The 23,473-nt window shown below is 39.2% G+C and overlaps 1 protein-coding gene across 1 annotated transcript in view; it reads right to left on the bottom strand.

Moving 5' to 3' along the window:
* Positions 1-3,277: 3,277 nt before the first annotated feature.
* LOC119423998 (adhesion G protein-coupled receptor L3) overlaps positions 3,278-23,473 on the bottom strand; it is a 159,966-nt gene continuing 139,770 nt past the window's right edge. The window contains exons 17-18 of the mRNA XM_037691788.1: positions 18,917-19,013; positions 3,278-4,427 (exon numbers count right to left, since the gene is read on the bottom strand). Coding sequence (XP_037547716.1) covers positions 3,478-4,427; positions 18,917-19,013 — 1,047 coding nt within the window. The 3' untranslated portion in view covers positions 3,278-3,477. The remainder of the gene's footprint in view (positions 4,428-18,916; positions 19,014-23,473) is intronic.

Genomic DNA, 23,473 nt, shown 5'->3' with positions numbered 1-23,473 from the left:
TATATATATATATATATATATATATATATATATATATATATATATATTCAAATTGAGATCATTTAGAGAAATTAATTCTGACTGCACTGAAGAGCTAACGGCTAATCTAAGTGGTGCCAAGACTAAAACTGCTGTTGTTTTAAAACAACTCTAGTCTCAAAAGACTCATAGCAGTTCATGTAAATGTGGTTTAACTAACCCTTGGATTAGTTGTTTTGAATTACAACAGTTTTTTTAGGCTTTTTATTATCAAATTTCTGCTCAAAGTGGTTTAGCTAACTGCACTAGAAATGCTACAGCTAATTTCTGTACTAGTCCCTCGCTACTTTGTGGTCTGACTTTCACGGACTCGCTCGTTTGCGGTTTTTCAACAGTTATCAACTTTAATATTACTTACGTGATTGGGATGTTATGGGATTAAAAAGTTTTAAAAAATACTTTGGACAGGCGCCGCCATTTTGTAGTTTTCTTTCAATAAGCCTTTACTGTAAGGCCAGTTAAAAAACAAACAAACAAAAACAACATACACTACCCATAAGCCAACAGTGCGTTTGGTCACTGCTGTCTTGTAGTTTTCTTTCAATAAGCCTATACTGTATCGCCAGTCAAAAGAACTACATTACCCAGAAGCCAACAGTGCTTCCATCCGCTGCTTTCGACTAAATGGAGGGAAAGTTTTGCAATGCAAATCTATGCTATGAAGCTCACAGAACTGGCAGGAAAGTTGCAGATAATTCTGAAGCTCAATTCTCCACATGCACATCAACCTGGACGGGGCGATGGGCTTCGTCGCTGCAGGGGGGGTCTGCAGACCTGAACCGAGCTGCTGCTCTGCAAAGCTGGTGAGTAAAATTTTGCAGTACTATACAGTACACATTTACATTTTGTCAAAATGATGTAGGTTTAAGTGTGGGGTTTATAAAGCCTTAAACTATATAGCCTATAAATATATATATATATAAATACAAAAATAAATATAGCGTTGCTACTTTGCGTTTTTTCACCTATCGCGGGGGTGTCTGGAATGCAACCCTCACAATAATTGAGGGACTACTGTACTTCTAAACAACAATGGAATTATTTGTCATTAAATGTGTAATGCAACTAAACTGTAAGGTAAAAAATGGTTCATAAAATTGTGTTTGCTTGAATCTCTATGGAACTTTTGAGATATGAGATGTTTTAAGATGGCCTCACTGCAATTGGGCATAGTCTGTCTTCAAACGATCCATTAGCTCAAGTATCTGGTTAGAATTAAACCATTATTATACAATACTATTTTTTTTGTTTTGTTTGTTGTTTAATGTGTGTGTGTGTGTGTGTGTGTATACCTACCACTTGCTTCCACTTTCAAAATAAGCTAACAAACAGGACAAACAACTCTGGACATCCAGGTGTCCAGTGAAAATCATGTCCACTGGAGAGCTCAGCTTTAGTCTCAAGGCAGCCCCTGCCTCATTGATCCATTGGACCGGTGAAAATGAAGGAATATAAAAATCCCAGACTCCCAGGATTAGCAACAGCAGCACAGGTCTCTGCCCCTGAAGCCGTTGTTTCATTAGAGGAGCTGCAGGACTTGAGATGATTCAGCATTAATTCACCGCAACTTCCAACCGTTCATTTTTTTAAACAAAACCTGAAACAGCCAACTGTCCTAAATCATTAAATGTCAGCTGAGATTAGTCGTTTAATATTTGACAGTTGCTTTTGCACAAAATGCCAATCTTTCAGATCTGAGGGAACATTTCTTTGAAAAATAAAATAAAATAAAAAACACATCTGTAAAGAATCCATAAGTTACACCAGCAATGATATTGAAATATTTATTACAGCTTATGAAATCACTGTGTCTATTGTTGCAGACCAGAGCATACAGAGCACATCCACAATTGCGGGGCCAAAAATTGACTCACCACTAAAATGGACAGAGGACTAATGAGAGGTATTACCTGAAAACTAAAATAAAACGATGAAAAATAAGAAATGGTGATTAATCTGTTATTTTTGAGATCCTTAGCACTCATAAAATAAAACAGACAACACACCAGATTTTGTTGTCACAGCTATGTGATTAAACCTTAATCAGTAATTTATTTGTTGGCAAACAACTTTCACTGTAACAACAAATTTCTGCTGTTAGGTCCTTCACCTGTAAACCTGACGCAAGAAAAGAAAAAACACCGAGTCATAAATCATAGCCAGTAATATTCAATGAATCTTCGCCACCAAATTCACGACTGTCTTTTGTTACAGTTCTGTTCATTTAACAAATAAATAAATATATTTTCTCCTCAAGAGAAAAAAAAAAAACACTTCTAGTTTTTCTCACTCCAAAGACGCTTTCTTTAATAAGAAAAACAGCTAACTTTATTTTAATATTATTATGTTTGTGTACAAGTGCCTGGTGCACAATAAGGTCCAATTTGTCCCGTTTTTGAGAAGCACAAATATTTTCTGAACGTCGATACATTTTCTTTTCCACAATTCGGTCTCCTTTGTGTTCCTGCTATCTACACAGAAAAAACTAAAGCAAAAGTGAAAAGAAAAAACCCGGAAAGTGAATATGTTTTATAGATATGCTTGTACGGTCAGTGTGTTTAGTTCCTATTGCGATCTTTTCTCTTTTTTTTTTTTTTTTGAGAAAAGTGATACAACAGGAACCAGATTGTGTAGCAAAAAATCCAAAGGCCGTCACAACAAAACAAACGTGTTCTTAATCACTACGTTAACAGAGACGAAAGGTTTGATCTGAACAAAAACAAACAAAACAAAAACCCAGAAGCATAGGTATGTGCAATGCTAGTTATCTGTACAGTTACATAGAAATATGTCATAATTCTCTCATTAGTCTTTTTTCTCCCTCTTAACAAAAGTTGTTACAGTAAATAAAATGGAGGAAAACAGCGATGCCTGCATACAATCCTTTAAGACAATTGTCCAAAATGTGTGTTTGATTCATTTTCTTTGTCGTTTTAAATTTTCTTTGCTGATTTTTTTATAGTGAAGGAACACGTCAGCAAACAAAATGTGCTGCAACTCACCAAAGAGGAAGAAAATATTTCAAAAAGTCCGTATTGATACACAAGTATAATAAAATAGTCCTTTTGTGTTTGTTTTAAATTTCACCATTCATTCTAGTTGAGTCTATAGGTCAGACTGTAGGACCAGCCGGTTCCTATCTCCCTAAAAATCTGTCTCTCTTCACAATGAGACAAAAAAAACCAACCACAAAGGGTTTTTAAAAAAAGTTGTGGGAGGGAGGCTGCGGGACACAACATCAACATCTTGGAATGTCTAACCAAATATAGTCACATTAGCCCCGTTTTATTGGAAATATTGATCCAGTTTGTGGCCGAAACCAGCCTCGGTCTTTGGGACACGTTAAAAACAAAGGCTACCACTGCCGACGAAGGATGGAGCAAGGTTACGCGGACTAGAGGAACAAAGTTGGGTCGTGAAGGGGGTGCCAGGTCAGGTCTATAGGCTGGTGACCAGGTGTGAGGGATCCTGGTGGACCTCTTCTGAAGCTAAATCCTCTCTGTTGAGGGGTGCAATGAAGCCATCGCTGCTGCCCCGCCCCATGTGGTAGTAGGAGTGCAGCTGATGAAGGTGGTTCCGTGAGCCCAGGTTGGGCATGCTCTTGTAGTAAATGTCATCCGAGCTGGCCTCCGGGCTCTTGCTGTCGCCGCCCTCCTTGGAGCTGTCGGCAGATTGCGCGGACACTTCGGGCAGACCGGGCAACATGGGCATGCTGTTGTAGAGGGAGTCTCTCTGGTGGCTGTGGCTCGGCGAAGAGCCCTCATCCTCGGTGGGCTCGTTGTTCAGTAAGGGAAAGAAACTCTCGCTGTTCTCCTGGGGGATCCTCCTTTGAGAAGACGAGGAGGTAGAGCCTGAGGAGAAGGGATGGTGGGTCAGCGGAAGTGGCGGCGGCATGGACTGGTGGAGGTGGTTGTGGAGGTTGTCCATTGCCTGCAGGGATGGTAGTGGCCTTTGTGGCAACAGTGGTGCGTTGGACTCCTCGCGTATCAGCTCGAGACCCAAACCTTCATCGTGATGCGGACCAAAGGTAGAGTGGTCATCAAGGTTCAGCGCAACATTCATCCCTATCCCCACTCCTAAGCCCATCCCGTAGCAGTTATCCTTGCCGCCGTTACTAACGTTGTTGACGAGCTTATTCATGAGGTTGCGGTTCTGCTCATTGCAGTGCTCGTGGGAGTTGTTGAGGTAAGAGGGGATGTAGTTGGAGGTGAGCTCTTTCAGGATTTTCTTTTCCAGTGTGGTCTCCTTGTGGTTGTAGCCCCGATCGATGATCTGGACACAGTCACTCATATAGTCAGCGCTGGCAATGCTGTAGCTGTTCCCATGGTTACCATTCAGTGGTAGAGTATCCATGACACTTGTATCCCGGGCATTGTTCAGGATTCCCTCTGAAATGAGAAACATGGGACTGTGGTGAGTAGGAAGCGTTGTTTGCAAAAATGTAACCAATTAAAACGACTGAGATGTCATTTCCACAGATACACAAGATTACACCAAGAACACAAGGAATTATTCCTTTCTTTAATAAAAAAGTTCTTGAGGGTTTGTAGGATAAATGTGTAATTATTTGGATTTAATTTAGAACATTTAAAGTGGGGTGTTATAGAAATACAGTATTAGGAACATTTAATATAATGTTTTTTGTAGATAGCTCTTTGATCCTTAGTTTCAGCCTTAGTTTGAAGAAAAATAGAGCTTACCTTTCAACAAACGGTTTTAAATTTAGAAACTTTGTAGCAATTTTAAAAACCTTTACACCAATGTCCATTCCACCTAAAAAGTCATTTGGAAGCACAAAGAAATTGGTAGAATTTTTTTACATTAAAGTTTTATTTATGTTTTTTCATTATGACAGCACTACTCCACTTTGGTCTTGGCTATGCTCAGACTAGCCATTTAATCCTGTATTAACCAAGTGTTTCTCCTAGATTATTTGCATTGGCAGGACGCTCAATTTTTCAACGGTCGTGGAGACGGAGACAAGTCTGTGTTGCGCACTGTTTGTGCCAACATTTTTCTAGCGGGGGTGGCAGGAATGGCTGAGCATAAGGGAAACGGAACGCTATCTCTGTAGCTTTTTAGCAATGGCGTCTGTATTGCGCGCGGCTAGCTTAGCGCTACGTCAGTGGCGGCAGTTGTCGACGGGTGGTGGTGGTGGTGGGGGAGGGTTGACAGTTCAGTTTGGTAGGCAAGACGCTCGGTTTTGTTGACAGGGCGGGGCACCCTGCTTGTATAATGGTAAGGGAAACACTAACTCTTAGTTAGGGTTAAAGTTTAGGCTAGCCGTGAGTTCGTCACTTAAGCCAGAATTTAAAAAATAATAATAATCTACAAACGGACGTTGTTTAAAGAGCTATCAATAACAGGTAAAATATTAATTGTTCATAACCTAAATAATCCAACTATAAAACATTCAAAATCGTTTTTTATTAGCCTATACTTACCTTTAATTAAAAATGAAACTCAACTTTTACCTCTAAGCTGAATACTTTATGGCGAGGGTGACACTGATTTGCGAGACACAAAAACAACTATCACGGCACAAAAGCACAAAGCTTACACAAGCAAACACAGAAAAAAAAATTAATCCATGCGATTCCCACTTCAAATGTACCCCGACCACATTGTCCCGCTGGAGCATCGTACACTTCAGCCACGTAAACACGAATAGCCGTGTCTTCCATATTAAATCAGCTCAAGCCTCTCAGAATCAACTCACACTGACAGGAAAGAGACTTTCTGTTCTCCCTGATGCACTAACTTGTAGCTTTCACATGTCATCATGTTAACCATGCTATCAACATCAAAGCAGTAAAGAAAAAAGAATAATCTGATTCAAACTACCTCCGACAAGGCCATCCAGCTTGTTAAAAGTGTCAAGCTTTCAATCTGGCCTCTTGAAAACTTGACAAGAAACATGTCTGACCTTTTTGAAAAGTGGAAAGTCTGGATCAAAGTGAACTGGAATAGTAATAATACATTTTATTTGAGGAAAAACTGACACTCTGAGAGGGTTACAAATCAATTTATATTTATGTGACTTAAAAATATTGAGGTCAACTTTAAGTGTATAATGTAGCATGACATGAAGGCTCTTGACTTGAAGTGCCATCAAATGACAAACTTATTTTTTTTAATCCCATCTATGATAAGAATAAGAAGTCAAATAAATTGTGGATGTACTTTTAACTGGCTTTGTAATGGTTTGGGGCCAAATTGGACTACGTTGTTTTTCTTATCCCTTTGTCGGCATTGAGTGAAGAGAAAGTAAAGCCAAAGTGAATTACATTTGATAAGCAATGTTTAGTTTGACTCCCATACTTGTCTCTCTGTAGGGCTCTTTATGGGACAGCATGAGGAAAAGGAAAGAAGAAAAACAACAATCAGCACAACAATGACATGTTCAAAGAGAAAAGTGCACATTTAATACGCTGATGACGCATCCAGAAAGTGTTTCCGGACTGCACCTGTTGCACCTGAAAAGAAATTTGGAGCGCCCGCAGAGAAGAACCTCGACAAATACATAAAAAGTGTTTTGTCTGCAACACGCTGCAGAATCCTTGGAGTAAAACATGGCAAAGGTCCTTGAGCGTCAAATGCATCAATAAATCTTTTGAAGCATTAGCATTTTCATTCGTCCAGATATTTCTTTTCCATCTGTGGTGATGTTAGTGAATTATAGCCCCCCCATCACAAGCTCCAGTGCAAGTGCTTGTGTTGCATACATAAATTATCCACTGATCAAAGCTCGCTGTGAGTTTTTATTTCAGTTTTACACGACTTACCCAGTTTTACAGGCTTACAATCTCTATATTGACTGCTGAGAGCTGGAATAAATAATAACAGCTCTGCAGAGTTAGGAAAGGAAGCGTTGCAGAAAATAGTGGGCAACTTGTATTGTATGGATGGTTCCTAAAATGTTGTAATGTTTGATACTCTTCAAATTATGCAAGATCCAAATCAGAGATCTCATTGCTATCAAACATTTTTGTCATGAACGTTTAGGGATTTCAATGAGCAATCTGAACGTTTTTAATCCAGTTTGGAATATTGGTACAATATACAACTTCACTAAATTTTACAACAAGAATTTGAATTCAAACCTGAGAACAATGTAGCTACTGTCAAGCACAGAAGGAGAAGTGTAATGCTGTGGGGCTGTTGCACTGCCAATGGTTCTGATGCACAAAGTGGACGGACTAATGAAGGACTAACACATTTTTTTTTAAATAAGCATTCACACTATTGTGATCCTGTATTGGGCACAATTGTGCTCTCTCCACTTATTGCTGGTAATTTAAGCTCATTTCTGCTTCTTTGGCAACTATCCAGGTGTTCCTTGTTTTTTTTTATTTCTGCTTTTTTTTTTTAAATATCTTTCGCTTTTTGTGCCCATTTCTGCTTCTTTTAGCTTAATTGGGCACAGTTGTACTCTCTCGACTTCCTTTTGGTAATTTGTTTCTTAGTTTCTTTATTTTATTTGTTTCTTTAGCTAAAATTCAGCTGTTTTTTTTTTTCTTTCAAATTTCTGCTTTTTTCAGAGAATTTCCAATTTTTTGCTAATTTCTGCTTCTTTCAGCATAATTGGGCAAACATGTTCTTTCTGATTTATTCTGCCACTTTAAGCTTGTTCTACCTTTTCAGCTAGCTTTTTAACATTTTTAATCAAATTTCAGCTGCTTTCAGATCAAATCAAGTTGTTTGTGGTGATTTCTGCCACTTTCAGCTTAATTAACTTCTTTCTGATCCTTTCAGCATTCGTGTGCTAGTGTAAACTTCTTTCTGCGTTTTCAGCTACTTTTCAGCTATTGTTTGCTAATTTCAGCTATTTTTCTGCAAAATTTTCTGCAATAAGGATTCATAGTGCAACTTTGCATGAAATTAATTTTCTCTAGTTTGCACTTCAAATCTACGATTATTTGGACACAATTGATTGTTCCATCGGGACATTGATCACAAAAACACATCAAGTGTGCCTCGTTTATACAGCTGAGGGTATAACAGGCTAACATTAAGCTTCTGGAGGGACCTTTTCAAAGCCGTAAACTCCCATTAGCCATCTTCAACTTGTCCAAAATTCTGCGGTACAACTCAACTTATAGTTCCAAACATGAGCACATCGCCCACTTTAATCTTGCTCCACTGACTTCCAGTTCTTTTTACGATTGATTTTAAGCTTTTATTGTTTGTTTTTAACGCTCCTAATGGCCTTGCCCCACTGTATTTAGATAGATCTATACTATATGTCGCAAAGTCTAAATAGAGACGTGGGGTGACCAGGTAAATTTGATTGTTGCACCCAAATTGTGGAACCAACTTCTTCAGGACTTACACTCTACCATTGCTCTGGGCTTTTGAAAATCTAATGTAATATCTAGTTGCACTCTGGCAGTTTTGTGTCATTCTTAAGGTTTTAATGTACTGTGAAGCACTTTGATCACATTTTGGTTGTTATCAAGGCCCTAAAAAATAAATGTTGATGGATTTATTAGAAGCTTCATGGCTATAAAAAAACATGAGATCAAGGTGCAACATTTAAAGGGAAATTTATGAAATAATATGGGGCTAGTGGTGAGAGCGTACACATTGTTTGAGTCTGTACATTTAATTTTAGCCTTGTGTTGATTAGAAAAATAAAACTTTGTATAATTTAAACTGTATTTTGTATAATCATTCCACCTCAAAGGAGATTTTTCAAATAAATAATAATACAATTTATTAATCATCAATGTTAATTTAGTTGATTTCTGATATATTTAGAACATAATAAAGGCCAGCCCCTGGTTCTTTTCGTGTTTTTGTTTACAACAAGATTCCTATTTGTGAAACGGAAACACAAAGACAGCAGACGTGGCACACAAGCTTCACTGACGACATTAGAGCACATTTAAAATAAATGACTGGTGATGTATCTGGCTCTCTGCGGGGCACCCCATCTCCATTTCAAAGGATTTCCTCAATTTTACAGTTTGTCTTGGCCAAACAAGAACGAGCGAATAAGACTTACGTAACCAATTGACATAGCTAAAGCAGAAGCCAAGATACACCAACAATAAATAAAAAAACAAACAAACAGCAAAACAAATCTGTATTTCTGTGATTTAACTTTCTACAAAAAATGCATTTAGAGCAGTGTTTTATTGTTGTTTTAATATATATTTACTTATTTTGGGATTAAAACCTCAAAGGAATGGTGCAAACTGTTTCGTTATTTTGTTCAAGTTACAAACCGTGCCAATTGACAGATTTTCCAAGACCCGGAACAAATAAAATGACATAACAAAACACTGCTCTGGTCGTAATGTTAAGGAATGAAAAGAAGCCAGCACACCTTGAGTGTTGTACATGCCCAGAGGGTTGTTATAAACTGCAGATTCCCCAAGCAATGTATTATAAGGATTGTTAGTGCCATGAGGACGAAGGAGTGCACTGGGTATAAGATGGTTAGCCATGGCCCCTGGAGCAGCCACAGTGAGACAGAAGGAGACAGAAAGAGATAGACAAATTGAGATAAATACATAGATACATAGAGAAAACATACATATCTGCAGGGCAGATGCAATTGAGCAATGACAGCCATTAACATCCAAAAGATCATTAATGTGGAAGAGCTCTATTAAAGCAGCAGCTGAGTTGACGTGGCTAATGGGGCCGATGAAGAGTGTGTTAACTGTACCGCTAATGCTAACAACTGAGTTGAATTTTGTGCTACACGTTATGTCAGCAAATACGTGTTGACAAACAAAAAATAAAAACTACAAAGAAAAAAGCACAAATAAAACTAACTTATACATGTAGACCCAGACCCACATCTTCAATCTCTCCATAAGACAAAACTCCATCCCAGACACTTGGAAAACAGCCTTTGTTCTTCCTTTGCTGAAGGGAGGTGACCCCACCTCACTGAACAACTATCGACCAATCTCTAAACTCTGCATTTTAGCCAAGGTTCTAGAAAAACTGATAAACTCTCAAATCAAAAATTACCTGGACTCATTTAACATCTTACCTCCACATCAATCTGGTTTCAGGAAACAACACAGCACAACCACTGCTTCACTGAAGGTTCTTAATGACGTTGTTGAAGCACTGGATGCTAAAGATTATTGTGCTGCACTTTTCTTAGACCTGTCTAAAGCTTTTGACACTGTGGATCATAACATCTTGTGTCATAAACTCTCAGAAATCGGTTTCTCAGATCACACCATTGGTTGGTTCTCTAACTATCTTTCAGACCGGAGGCAATGTGTTCAACATAATGGTACTTCCTCCAGTTATTTAACAGTCAACAATGGTGTACCACAAGGCTCAGTCTTAGGACCCACCCTCTTTACAATCTACATACATAATGTAGGTAAAAACATCCCTAATGCATCCATACATTTCTATGCTGATGACACAGTTGTTTATTGTCGAGCTAAAACAGTTGCTAAGGCTTTCCAGCTTCTGAAATCTGCATTTAACTACATCCAGACTGATTTGTTTCACCTCAAACTTGTCCTAAATGCCGAAAAAACCAAAGGGATGCTTTTTTCAAATAGGAAGTTGGTCCCAGCAGTTCTTCCTCCGATTTTATCCTCAAATGGTGTCCCCATTGAGTTTGTTGATTCCTATAAATATTTGGGTATCTTGGTCGACTCACATCTTTCTTTTAAGCTCCATGTGGAAAACTTGGTAAAGAAACTGAAAATTAAACTGGGTTTCTTTTTCAGAAACAGATCCTGTCTAACCCTGAATGCTAGAAAACGCCTTGTATCTTTGACTTTCCTTCCCTCAATTGATTTTGGTGATATTATTTACATGAACGCTCCTACAAGAACCCTGCAGATGTTGGATGCTGTCTATCATGGTGCACTAAGATTCATAACTGGCTGTGATTATCGTACCCACCACTGCACCCTGTATTCACTGGTTAACTGGACATCATTAACTTCACGCAGACTCTCTCACTGGTACATTTTCATCTTTAAATCACTTCTTGGTCTGCTGCCTTCATACATCTCCTCCTACATGTCTCTGCGTGAGTGCAGCTACGGAGTGCGCTCTCAGGACATTATTACCTGCAGTGTTCCCTCAGTGAGGACTGAACTAGGCAAAAGGGCCTTCTCCTACTCCGCTCCTGTTTCCTGGAATATCTTACAAAAAGATTTGAAGCTCTCGACCTTGACCTCTAAGTGGCTTTAAGAATCTGTTGGACTCCTGGCAGGGACCAATGCAGACATGTTCCTGTTTTTAGTTTTATACATTTGTCTCAGAATCTAGCAGTTTTTTTTGGTTTTGTTACCTTTTTCCTTTTAGCCATCCTATTTGTTAAAAAAAAAAAAAAAAAAAAAAAAAACTGTAGTATGAGTTTTTATAACTGCTTATTGTTGTTGCTGTTGTCCATTGTTGTCATCTTTCTTTGTTGAAATCAGGTCTCTCTTGTAAATGAGTCCTCGAGGCTCAATGGGATTTACCTGTATAAATAAAGGTTGATTGATTATATCTTGACAAAGCGAGGGCTGGTGTCCAATTTTATATGCCATAGTTTTTAAAAAGTTATTATTTCAAAACCACATTTTTCTTCGTTATTTCAGTTTAAACTCATTTTAATGGCTCCTCAAAGACAATGTATGTTTGTTTTTTTTTTTCTGTGAAAGAAGAATGAGCAAACTCCCTGAAATTTTCTGCAATAAAAAGAAAAGGCAGTTTTCCGGTAGCTTTGCTGCCAGATGAAACAAAGAAGAAGAAGCTACAGGAATTACCGTGCCTACCGGTAAAATAAACAGCTTGTTGCAGACTTGCTACCCAGCCCTCTAACTTGCTAACATTAGCTTGACAGGCTCCCAACATTATTTTATTTTTAAAAAAGAACTACTGAAAAAAGTCATACAAGACAGTATTCTAAATAATAGGTAAATAAATAAAATATTTTTCATTATAGCTAGTAATATTTCTGTATTTTTTGGTTATGTCTAATAAGCAGTCTGTTGCTGTCACACTTTTGCAGCAGATAATTCGACTAATTTGCCACATCCGTTTGTCAGCTCTCTGATTTTCTTTAATCAGGCAAAACAGCAAAGAGAACATAGTATTTTGAGCAATAACTTAATAAACATAACCGATATATGTAAATTACCAGGTATTAATTTTACATTTATTCAAAAGTGGCTTATTGCAGGCAGACTACCGAATCAGACAATCCAGCTAATGAACTAGCTAACATCAGCTTATCAAGCTTTAATGTTTCATTGTAAAACAAGTAATTGCAGAAAATACCTAATTCTTTGAGCAACAAGTAAATAAATATTAATATACTTAAATGTGCTAGCAGTATTCATAAATTGTTTTAACGTTGAATAACAGCTTACGGCAAGCACATAAACGCGACAGATACGCTGGCTAGTTAGCTAGCTAACAAATGTTTGTCAGTCTTACGTAAAAAAAAACAAGTAACTGCAAATAAGATTATTTTTTTTCTTCTTTCGGCTGCTCCCTTCTTCAGGGGTCGCCACAGCGAACGAAGTCGCACGAAGACTTGGCAATTGGTTTTACACCGAATGCCCTTCATGACGCAACCGCAAACCACCGAGCTACCAAGATATGTATTGAGATACTTTGAGCAAAACAGAATCACACAACTATTACATATTTTAATTTAACAGGTGTTATTTCCTTATTGTAGTTTAGGCCTAAAAATGATGCTTAGGTGTTTTAGCTGAAAGTTTTCATTTTGAAACAAGAATGGCTGTCAGCACACTTGTCTGTTTTCTCTTACATTCTTTTTTTAACATAAAAATCTGAATAAAGACAATACTTTATTTATTTTACTATGCAAATAGGAAATACTGTAGAAATCAGTTGTTTTTTTTAGCAGCAGTAACATTAGCAGCCACATTTCTGTTTTAAAATGAGAAAATTTAGACTGTGTGATATATATATTTTTTATTTTGTGCAACATTTCAACACAGGAACATGAGCTCAAGATCGTTACAATGTCTGTCTATGAAACCGGCCTGTGCCTAGTTTAAAACTCATTTTAAGACGTTAAGTTTACGATAGTGCCGCTGGAATTCGCTCAGGCCTTCCCTCACATCTAACAGCAGATAAAATAAGAAATGACAAACCTGTCCTCTATAAATTCAGATGTATGTATCTTCACCTGTATGTTGAAAATAAGCCCTGTGCGTTTTATATTCATCAGTGGCTGCGTGAAAACAAAAGCCTTTATTAGCGCAGCAACGGGGAGACCCGGCAACGGTCAACTGCACCACTATTATTGTTTCTGGCACTGCCAATCTTGGGCCCTGAAGCGGTGTGATATTTCCTCCTCACCGCAGAGCAAAGATCAGCTTCTGCTCGTTCTCTTTGCACTGTTGCTGGAATAACCTTTGAATGAAGTGCTGTCCTCTCTTTAGTCAGGCCCGTCATTACTTTCGCCTCAGCCTCGCCCCCTTTCGCACAAACAGAACGCGGGGCTCATCTTCTATTTATGCAACGTCGCTCGGATTCAACATTCTCGCTGGCGAGATCTCACCCGGGTGACTCATTGGTTTCCCGTGCCCATGTGAGCGCACCAGAAGCAACCTTCACAGTCTGAGCCGTCTGATTAGCGGCGGATTTCAGGGCTGCGGGCTTAAACATGAATGAACGGTGTTTGTTTTTCTTTGCAGATGATAAATATAATTTGCTTCCAAGCGCTTGAACACATTATGCAGAAGTCTGTTGAAAATATTTGTGAGCTGCATTCATTTCCCGTTGACACGATTTCCTTCGTTCTCCCCCGTCAGCACGGTTTGACGCTATTATTTTCACAGAGAAGCGTGATGCATACCATGCACAAAAAACGGTAAACATCTTTTATTTGAGGTGCAGAAGTACACAGCAATTAGATCTTCTGTCAGAGAGCGCTGTTCTTTAATAATGCTCTGAATCCGTCACCACTGGGTAAGGTTTTTATTCCACCTTTCAAAGTTGCTTGTGCGCTCATCGAAATGGTTTTAATTGCGAGAACTTTTTATGTCGACACTCTTCAGTGCACTCCTGCTAGTTTGGTCCCGTTTTTCAGTAATGTGAGCCTTTTTTTTGTGTGCGAGTGTGTTTGAGCTTTGTATTAATTAGACATATTATTATTTTGCTTGAAAAACAGAATGTTGTTTTGATTGTAGGAGGGGCAAAAATTTAATAAATAACAGTAATTTGTTGTTGCTGGTGCCGCTTGCCCTAATTACAGCGCATTCCATAAACAACCAGCTCCGCTTCTCTTTGAATTCTCACAAAACAGACCCCCCCCCATATCCAATATTTATTTAAATTGGCCAGCTCCACCCCCCCCCCCCCCACACACACACACACACACTAAAAACAAACAAAAACACATTGATTGTGTAGCAATGATCCTGAATGGTCGGATGCATTGAATGTGCAACGCTGTCAAGATGATTGCACAACTCGGCTCTCTTCACGGAGAGCACAGAAAGAGTCAGCTGCAAGCTCATCGTCTCATATTCAAGTGTGTGTGTGTGTGTGAGTGTGTGTGTGTGTGTGGGGGGGGGGGGGTGACTGCAAAGGACAAATCAGCAGGAAATGTTTGCTCTTCAGCATCTAATTTTTTAATAACCACACAGAAAAGCCAAGAATGAGGGCAATTCCATTTGCATCTGGTCCTTCAGATGCTTCGGGTGGCAGAGCTCTCTTCAGTGTCTCTAGGGGAGTTTTCCTTGGTTAAGTATTGGGGGGGGGGGGGGGGGGGCATAAAAGGTGCATTAATAATTTCTATCTCTGCCTTTTGCCTTTATGGAACATCCATGTAAGATTTCCCCTCAACTCCTGACCTGCAACCCCCTCACATCTCCGCCTCATCTCAGCCTCGGCACAGTTGATAAAAGCAGCGTCTGTAGGTGGTGCTGAGCTGAGTGCCTAATTACAGAGATCATGGCACTTCCTCGTTGTGTCGAACATTAATCCATCATTGTAACTATGCATTAGCGTCTTTGCGAGCAGGGCGCCCAGAGTGAATTTAGAGCGCGAGCAGAGTGGGAACTGGAGCTCTCAATCAGGAGATGTGATGACTGCCAGGAGTGGTAGGGAGCCACAGCAGCAAGTACGACAACAGGGTGTCTATTTCTGTACAAGCCGAAGAAAGGTGTAAAGTCAAATGCATTCCACTAACTCTTTTTTTTCCCCTGAGATAGAAAGCGAAATGTTTGTCTTCTTCTGTTTTCTGTCTTTTAAAGGGATCTACAACTACTTGCACATATTGGCCTTAATATGTTCGTATTCCTCTATTCTACTAAAAGTTGTTGTTTGTAACACGTGAAAACTTCTAATTACTTAAAAAATATATGTTTATTACACTTTTCTCCTAAAGACATCACCATTATTTTACTAGCACAGTGCATTCTGGAGTGATCACGTACATAGGTTGTAGTGGAGATTAAAACACAAGGGCTCATGGCTAAAAAGTTATACCAGGACATTAAAATTATATTTTGTATTAATCCTTGCGCACAATATAGGAGTTGAAACGATCATACGTGATCGATTTGTGATGTTTATTAGCTCTGGAGCTAACGTTATTAGCTCTGGAGCTAACGCGATTAGCTATGGAACTAATGCTATTAGCTCTGGAGCTAACTCCATATGTTATTAGCTCTGGAGGTAATGTGAAATATTAGCTCCAGAGTTAATATTTATGGCGTTAGCTCCAGAACTAATATTTGACATTATCTCCAGAGCTAATAATATATTAAGTTAACTTCTGAGCTAATAGCGTTAGCTCCAGAGCTAACAGTTTAGCTCCAGAGTTAATATTTATGGTGTTAGCTCCAGAGGTAACACTATTAGCTCTGGAACTAATGCTATTCTTTCTGGAGCTAACACCATATATTATTAGCTTTGGATCTAACGTCATAAATTAGCTCTGGAGCTAATGCTATTAGTTCTGGAGCTAACACCATATATTATTAGCTTTGGAGCGAACTTCATAAATTAGCTCTGGAGCTAACACAAAAGCGGAGTCATTTCTGCGCCCTCCTTTCCATCAACGTGCTCTTGTTTAAATAAAAGGGCTGAACATCAGATAATGTCCAAACTTAACATTCAAGCTGAATGGCGCTCACACTGAAGCAACGTGTCTGCATTATTCTCACTAGTAAATGAGTTTCCGAGGCTCAGTGTGATTAATCTGTATAAATAAAGATTGAATGAATGAATGAATTTACCCAGAATGCATTACAATGTAAATAAAATGGCAGCATTGGTGCGTCAATTTTTTTTATTATAAAAGCCTACAGAATTTTTACAGTCTCGTTTTTATAGCGAAGTAATTGTTGATCAAATAAGGTCTACTGTTCCATCTAGTCAGGGTCCCTTTAAGGTCTTCAATCCATGTCACCACATTTTCAGTATTTACTGCCTGACCCAAAAAGATACTGCTATGATTAATGTTTCACTTGGCAACAAAATATTAACTCTTCAGTGATCATCGCATACTTCCTTTAACAACCACTTGGTGTATATTAGATATGAATTTAAACTTGAGTCTACTTGTGGCCCTCACTTAGAGCAGATCATTTTGGCTTTAAATTTACTTTAGGCAGTTTAGTCCAGCTGTTTAAACACCCAAGAATTTTTTTTCAGCCACTTTTTAGTCATTGGTATTGTGGTTATAACATAAATGTTTTCATCTGTGTTCTTTAATTATTAAAAAAAGGGCAGAGTAGTGGTGAATGTGTAGATATTTAAACATGTAGTTTTAATGTCATATTGACAACTCAAACCATCCACAGTAACACATCCAAGAAATATCAAACATTTTGTGTTTTATTCCTATCTCAACTAAATGCTAATGCTTGTTTTAATAACTGAAACTCACACCAAACTTTAGCAGATTTTAGCAGAGATGAAAATTAAATATTTCAGCTCAAACAATGCTTGAGTATGTTGAGAAGAAAACAAGGCTTTTCTCTTTAAAAGGGACTAAATAATGGTCTGCACAGAACAAATTATGAGATGGCTAAACATACTTTTTATTTTGGTACATAACTGCCCCACTTGAGGCCTCCTTCATGGCCCGACTATGATGTAAGAAATTAGCCGGAACATGGATGGTCTTTGCATGGCCTTGGCGAGGGCTTCAGGCATGTATTAAGAATGCAGTTGGCAGTTAAGAGCATTCCTGAACTACATTCATGAACTTGCTACTTCTGTATCAAGTTTGTGGTGGTTTATCATTGTGGGAGTGTCATACTGGAGTGCTGGGTAGAGTGAGGTGACAGCATACCCATGACATGAGGTCTTTGTACATTGGCATGGCTTAGTCATCAATAATTTGTCACAGGTCTGGTCATGCTGACCTCATGCCATGGCTACTACTGTGATCATGACAAGGACTTAGAAACAATCTATTGCAATTGTAATACCCATCATGGTAGCATTGTGCTGGGACGCAACAATCTTCTAGTGTGTAGCTGCTTCTTGATACATTCTGAAAGCGTTGTACCAGGGCTGGTGAGGGAGCAGAGGAGGAGCTCAGGGATGCGGAAAGTTGCAGAAAAAGCCTAAATATCAAGAATGAAGACTGTGCTTTTACTGTGAAAGAGGTTTTCCAACACCGCCACGATCCAGTGCTGTTCTAGTAGGTTATGCACAGTATGTTATGGAGAACTTAGCAGGGTGGTCATCAAGTGTGAGAAGGGGCCTTAGTAAAGTCTGGTATTGAGTTAAACAGCTTTTAGTGTTGAAACACTAAACTTTTATGTTAGACTAAAAACGACAGTTTGAATGGGGAATAAAAAGAAAGATTGGCCTCTGAAGCATTTAAGTAGAAAGTCTTCTCTTGAGTTCAAGTTTAAACTCAGAGTGATGGGTGCATCAGGGCAAGACGAGTGGAAGATAAAGGAATGTGTCCATCACGCCCAGTGTTTAACGCACAAGCCTGTGGAGGAAGTGACACGGTTAGAGTTTACCTCCGCTGGTCAGGACTTAATGCAGCTACATCTGGTGACCCTCGAATAAGAAGAAATGAAGAAAATCAAAAAGGTCAGCTGACTCTTTCTTTTCTTGATGGCGCAGGCATATTCAAAGATGACAATGCCAAGTTTCATCAGGTTCAAACTGCTCCGAGTGGTTCAGGAAGCATGAGATTATTTTCACACATGGATTGGCAACCAACGAGACCAGACCCGAACCCCGCCGAGAATCCTCGGGATGTGAAGGGGAAGACATTTCACTTCAGTTCTACTTTTATGTCGTAAACTCAAAATCAAATTAACATGACTTAAGTTAGAAACGAACACTGTGACATAAATAAAATATCCCTGTTATTATGTGCTATGTGCCACAATAAACAATTTTTTTTTTCTTTTTAAAAACCAGGCAGTGAAATAAAAAGCACCTAAATTAGAACAAGTGATGTAATGAACAATGTTTGGTTGTGATTATGATACTAGCTTCAATTCGGCATATTCAAGTTATAAATACCAGCCAAAAAACAACACACAAAAACCCCACAACAACAACAAAAGACCACATTCAAACAGAAGTTTTGTTGATGCCACATCTCTAATCTCCTGAATTTAAAATAGAATTTAAAATTAAGCCAAAAAAACTAATTGTCAATTCTTTTGAATTCTCTAAATCAAACTGTTGTGAAATGGCTGATGTGCCCTGATCAAAAATGTTGAGAAAGTTTTTTTGTTTGAAAGCTTGGCATATTAAATTATACAACGCTTTGAGCTCTGTACCGACTCCGTGTCACATTAAAAGCAAGAGCAATTACGGTGTCAATTAAAGAAAAGCACACTTTGAATAATTCTGACGTTTGTCAGAAAGTCTGAGGGGCAGGGCGGTATAATGAGGAGCCAGTAAAGATGGCGTTTCCCTCAGGACGGCGTACCTCTGTTGAGCGACGCCGAGCTGTTGACGTCGCCAGTCATGAAGGAGGACTCAGACTGTTTTCTGACTGTGTCGTTCCACATTCGGCGGATGCGGCTCTGCAGAGACAAACAACATGCCAGAACACATCAGAATGCTCACACTGAGTGCTGTCGGTAATGCAAAATAAAGTCTGCACACGGTGGCTGATGACAATGAAACAAAAGTAGACTATCTGGATTTTCTTGATTTTAAGAGGTTTAACCGAGCGTATATTCCTCTGTTATTCGCTGAGAGGCCTAAGGCAGGCGGTAATGTTTTGGCCAGTACCTGCGTGCGTCCGTATTTTGGCAAAATTTTTCATGAACCACCAGATGAATTTTAATCAAGCTCACAGGAAGTAATCACTGGATGTATGTCCACAACTGATTAACGTGTGGAGCCAACCCACTTTTTTTTTTTTTCCTTATACATTTTATTGTTGGATGTAACTGGGACCCTGTGTACATAATTTCGCTCCACCACATGTACCACATGAGGTGCGAATGACAATAAAGAAACTCTGACTCTGACTCTGATGTGACCGGTGCTGGCAAAACTAGTCAGTAAACCAAAGTGGTTCAACGCATCAAAGTTCATGCTCAATAATCCAGGTGAAATATCTTACAAGGTTCACTCAGGTCCTCTGGATGATTCATTTTTTGTTGAGATGTTTCGTCCTTCAACCAAAGGACTTCATCAGTCCGAGGAGCCACAAACAAACTCAGTCCCACAAGCAGCACACTCAATAGTGGACCAACCAGTTTGCTGTGATAAGATGGTTTCTGGGACCCACCCTCTCCCCCGTCGACTCCTCTGAGGCAGTCATAGCCAAAGTGGTTCAAAATATCAAAGTTCATGCTCAATAATCCAGGTAAAAAATCCAACAAAGTTCAGTCAGATCATTTGGACAGTTTATTTTTGGTTGAGATGTTTCGTTCTCCGACGTTTTGGATTAATGAGCATGAACTTTTATGGTTTGAACCACTTTGGCTATGACTGCCTGAGAGGAGTCGACGGGGGAGAGGGCAGGCCCCGGAACCCATCTTATCACCATCAAATTGGTTGGTCCACTATGAGAGTGTGCTGTTTGTGGGACTGAGTTTGTGTGATGCTCCTCGGAATGATGAAGTCCTTTGGATGAAGGATGAAATGTCTCAATAAAAAAAAAAAACTGTTCAGATGACCTGAATGAACCTTGTTGGGGTCACAGTAAGGAATAATAAAAAAAAACTGAGTTATTATTATTTTCAAATTCTCAAAAGTTTCAAAATGATCTCTAGTTTGTGGAAATTTGGCGATTTATTACCTTACCTGGCAACAAACTTGTTTTGTTTACAAAAGTTCTGGTTTAAAAACGTAATCTTTATTGATCTACAGAGATATCTTCAAGCATCCAGCCTTATATTTAAAAAGGGGAATCCCCAATCTTCACAATCCTGTCAAACATTATATGAAGGGATTTCCCAGAGCAATGTCAGCCAGCAGAGAAAAATGGTCAGTTAAAAAAGAAATCCAAAGGATTATTTCTTAACACATAACTGTTAGAAAAGTATATTCTAAAGGCAGATTAGAAAGATTTATGCCGTTTTAGTTACTGAGTGTGCTAGATAGTATCTTTATAGAGTCATTTTAGGCAAATCACAATTACAATAAAATCAACATTTATATTTTTTTGTACCCTGTGCCCATTCCAACTATTTTTATCAGATTATGTCAAAAATTAAGATGGCCGCCAAGGCCGGCTGACCTTAGAAAATCCCCAAATTGGCTATTATTCAGCCAAATTTATAAAACGAGTAAAACATTTGTGTGGTAGTAGCTGATAGTCACCATAATTCATATTCCAAGTGCTACTGACTGCACATACCTTTGCTAAAAACTTTAACTATTGGAGACAACCCCAAATTGTCTGTTAGCAAAATATCTTATGAACCTACTACTACTTGAATGTAATAATATTTTAAAAACCTCAGAAAGTTTTTGAGTCATGCAACATGGCAGCCGTGGGGATGAAGAGCTTCTGATTAAAGACGAGCTGTAGTTCTGAGGTGGGCGGAGTCAATAATGAAGTCATCCGTCAGGCTCCTTGAGTCGGTGAGTTGAGTTGTAACAGCTCCATCTGAGAGGGATCATCCTGGTTAATGATGACCGAGTCCCACGGGCCGCTGCACAGGCTAAGGACCTGGACATCCATCCTCAGAGCCGAATAATTTTCATCCCGGGCCAGTGGCTCAAACTTTTCAGATGGTTCCGGATTAATACAGATTGGTGATACTGAGAAGCAAATGTGTATCTGTAATCTTCCATTTCCTAGGTCTCCATCCAATTTTAACGTCTGGTTTATCTAATATATTCTGGTTGTCTCAACTTCACTGGTTTGCCCCACGCCACAACAATAGAGTCCACCTACAGCCCCCCCTCATGGGACCTCAGTCTAGATGAGATTTTTCTGGGTCCTCGTTCTATAACTTCCTAATCTGTGGAGGTCATCTGCTTGTTTGCGTTGGTGGATTAACTGGACTTTAACTGTTTTTCTTTGTTACAACACACTTTAAAAGATCTGGGCTGTATGTTTTAAATGGGGTTCTGTGGGTCAATTATGAACAATAAACATCTTATCTGTTGTAGATACCTCTTTAAATGACCTCAGTTTGGAGAAATATAGTTTACTTCTGACAGGGAGTTTGACGAATCATAATTAGCTGTAATTTGTTGCCCTCTTTGGATCGAGGGTGAGGTTCTGCCTCAAGTGGAGGAATTCAAGTATCTCAGGGTTTTGTTCATGAGTGAAGGAAGAATGGAGCGTGAGATTGACAATTAGACTGGAGCGTCTGCAGTAATGCAGACGCTGCACCAGTCCGTTGTGGTGAAGAGGAAGCTGAAATGTAAAACAAAACTCTTTGTTTGCCGTCACTCTACGTTTCTACCCTCACCTATGGTCACAAACTCTGGGTAGTGACTGAAAGAATGAGATCACAGATACAGGCGGTTGAAATGAGTTTCCTCTTCAGGGTAGCTGGACTCCCCCTTAGAGAGAGGGTGAGAAGATCAGTCATCCGGGAGAGACTCAAGAGTAGAACCGCTGCTCCTCCACATCGAAAGGAGCCAGTTGAGGTGGTGTGGGCAGCTGGTAAGGATGCTCCCTGGGAGCCTCTCTCAGGAGGTGCTTCAGGCAAGTCTGACTGGGAGGAGACCCCCTGGGAAGACCCTTGACACGCTGGAGACACTACGTCTCTCGGTTGGCCTGGGGACGCCTTGGAGTCCTCCCAGAAGAGGTGGAAGAGGTGGCTGTGGAAAAAGATGTCTGGGCCTCCCTGTCCAAACTACTGCTGCTGCCAACCGACTTCAGAACAAGCGGACGATGATGGATGGATGGATCGTTGTCAGATCTTTGCAGCTTGCATAAGATGAGGACACATTTGAATAAAGGTCAAGCATTCCTTGAAGAAATGCATATCTCCCGCCACCTTCCATGACTGAGATCATCTTATGATGAGAAAATGTTCTGCATTCCTGGGCGATGTCACGCTCAGAGGATGTGTTCAGAATGACTCTCAGCTACTACCACATCAAAGATTAGCTCAATATCTGTAACACTGGCTGTTTTAGCCTTCCTTGTTTTGTCTAAGGTTAGTTGATGAGATAATCAACAGCTAAAAGTGAATCAGTTGTACGTTCGATGACAACCTTCTGCTAGGTTCATCTGCAGCTACATGAGATATCATCAAAAGACAAATAATTCTTAATAAAGATTGCTTCATGTAGAAGAAACCATATTCAGTTCATGAAGTAAAATATGACAAAAACGAGTCGTTATGTCAGAAATAAAAGTGAAAAAGAAAACTTTTAAAGCTGGGTTTGGCTGTCACGTTTCAACACTTCACAAATTGGTGTCAGCTTCATTAAATCACTGCTACTTCCGTCATGGGTACATCAAATCCTACCAACTCCTGATTTTTATTTTTAATTCTATTTAACGTTGAAAATGTAAATGATGTTTAACACATTTCATTTATTTTAGCAATAACAAATACAGAGAATATCATTAACAAACTGCACATCAGGTTCTTACATTTATAGAACACAGCTGGGCAATAAATTGTGCTTTTGTTTTGTTTATCACCCACCACCTAAGGCAAAAGTGGGTGATAATGTTTTGTGTGCGAGTGCGTGTTTGTCTGTACCGTTAGCAAAATGACTCATTGATTACATTTTAATGAAACTCGCAGGAAGTAATCACTGGCTGTGCTTCAACAACTGCTTAACATTTGGAGTCAACTCAACGCAACAACGACAAAAAACGACTACATCTCAGGGGGTTTTACAGATACTCACAAAGTCTGGTAGTAGCTGACAGTCACACATGTCGCATGAGATCGTGTGTGATGTTTAAAACTTTTACCCAGAACAGCTACAAATCTCTCATCATAAGATTTAATGTAGAATGTTGGCATGAAAGGCAGCCGGTGATATGCATTCCAGTGTTTCCACTAGATAACTTGCTGGGCGCTCTTCTCATCCGTGATTTTTGTCGGAC

The sequence above is a fragment of the Nematolebias whitei genome, chromosome 1 (genome assembly GCF_014905685.2).
Source record: "Nematolebias whitei isolate Nwh7 chromosome 1, NemWhi1, whole genome shotgun sequence".
Classification (NCBI taxonomy): domain Eukaryota; kingdom Metazoa; phylum Chordata; class Actinopteri; order Cyprinodontiformes; family Rivulidae; genus Nematolebias; species Nematolebias whitei.
This window is presented reverse-complemented; position numbering and strand designations above follow the sequence as displayed.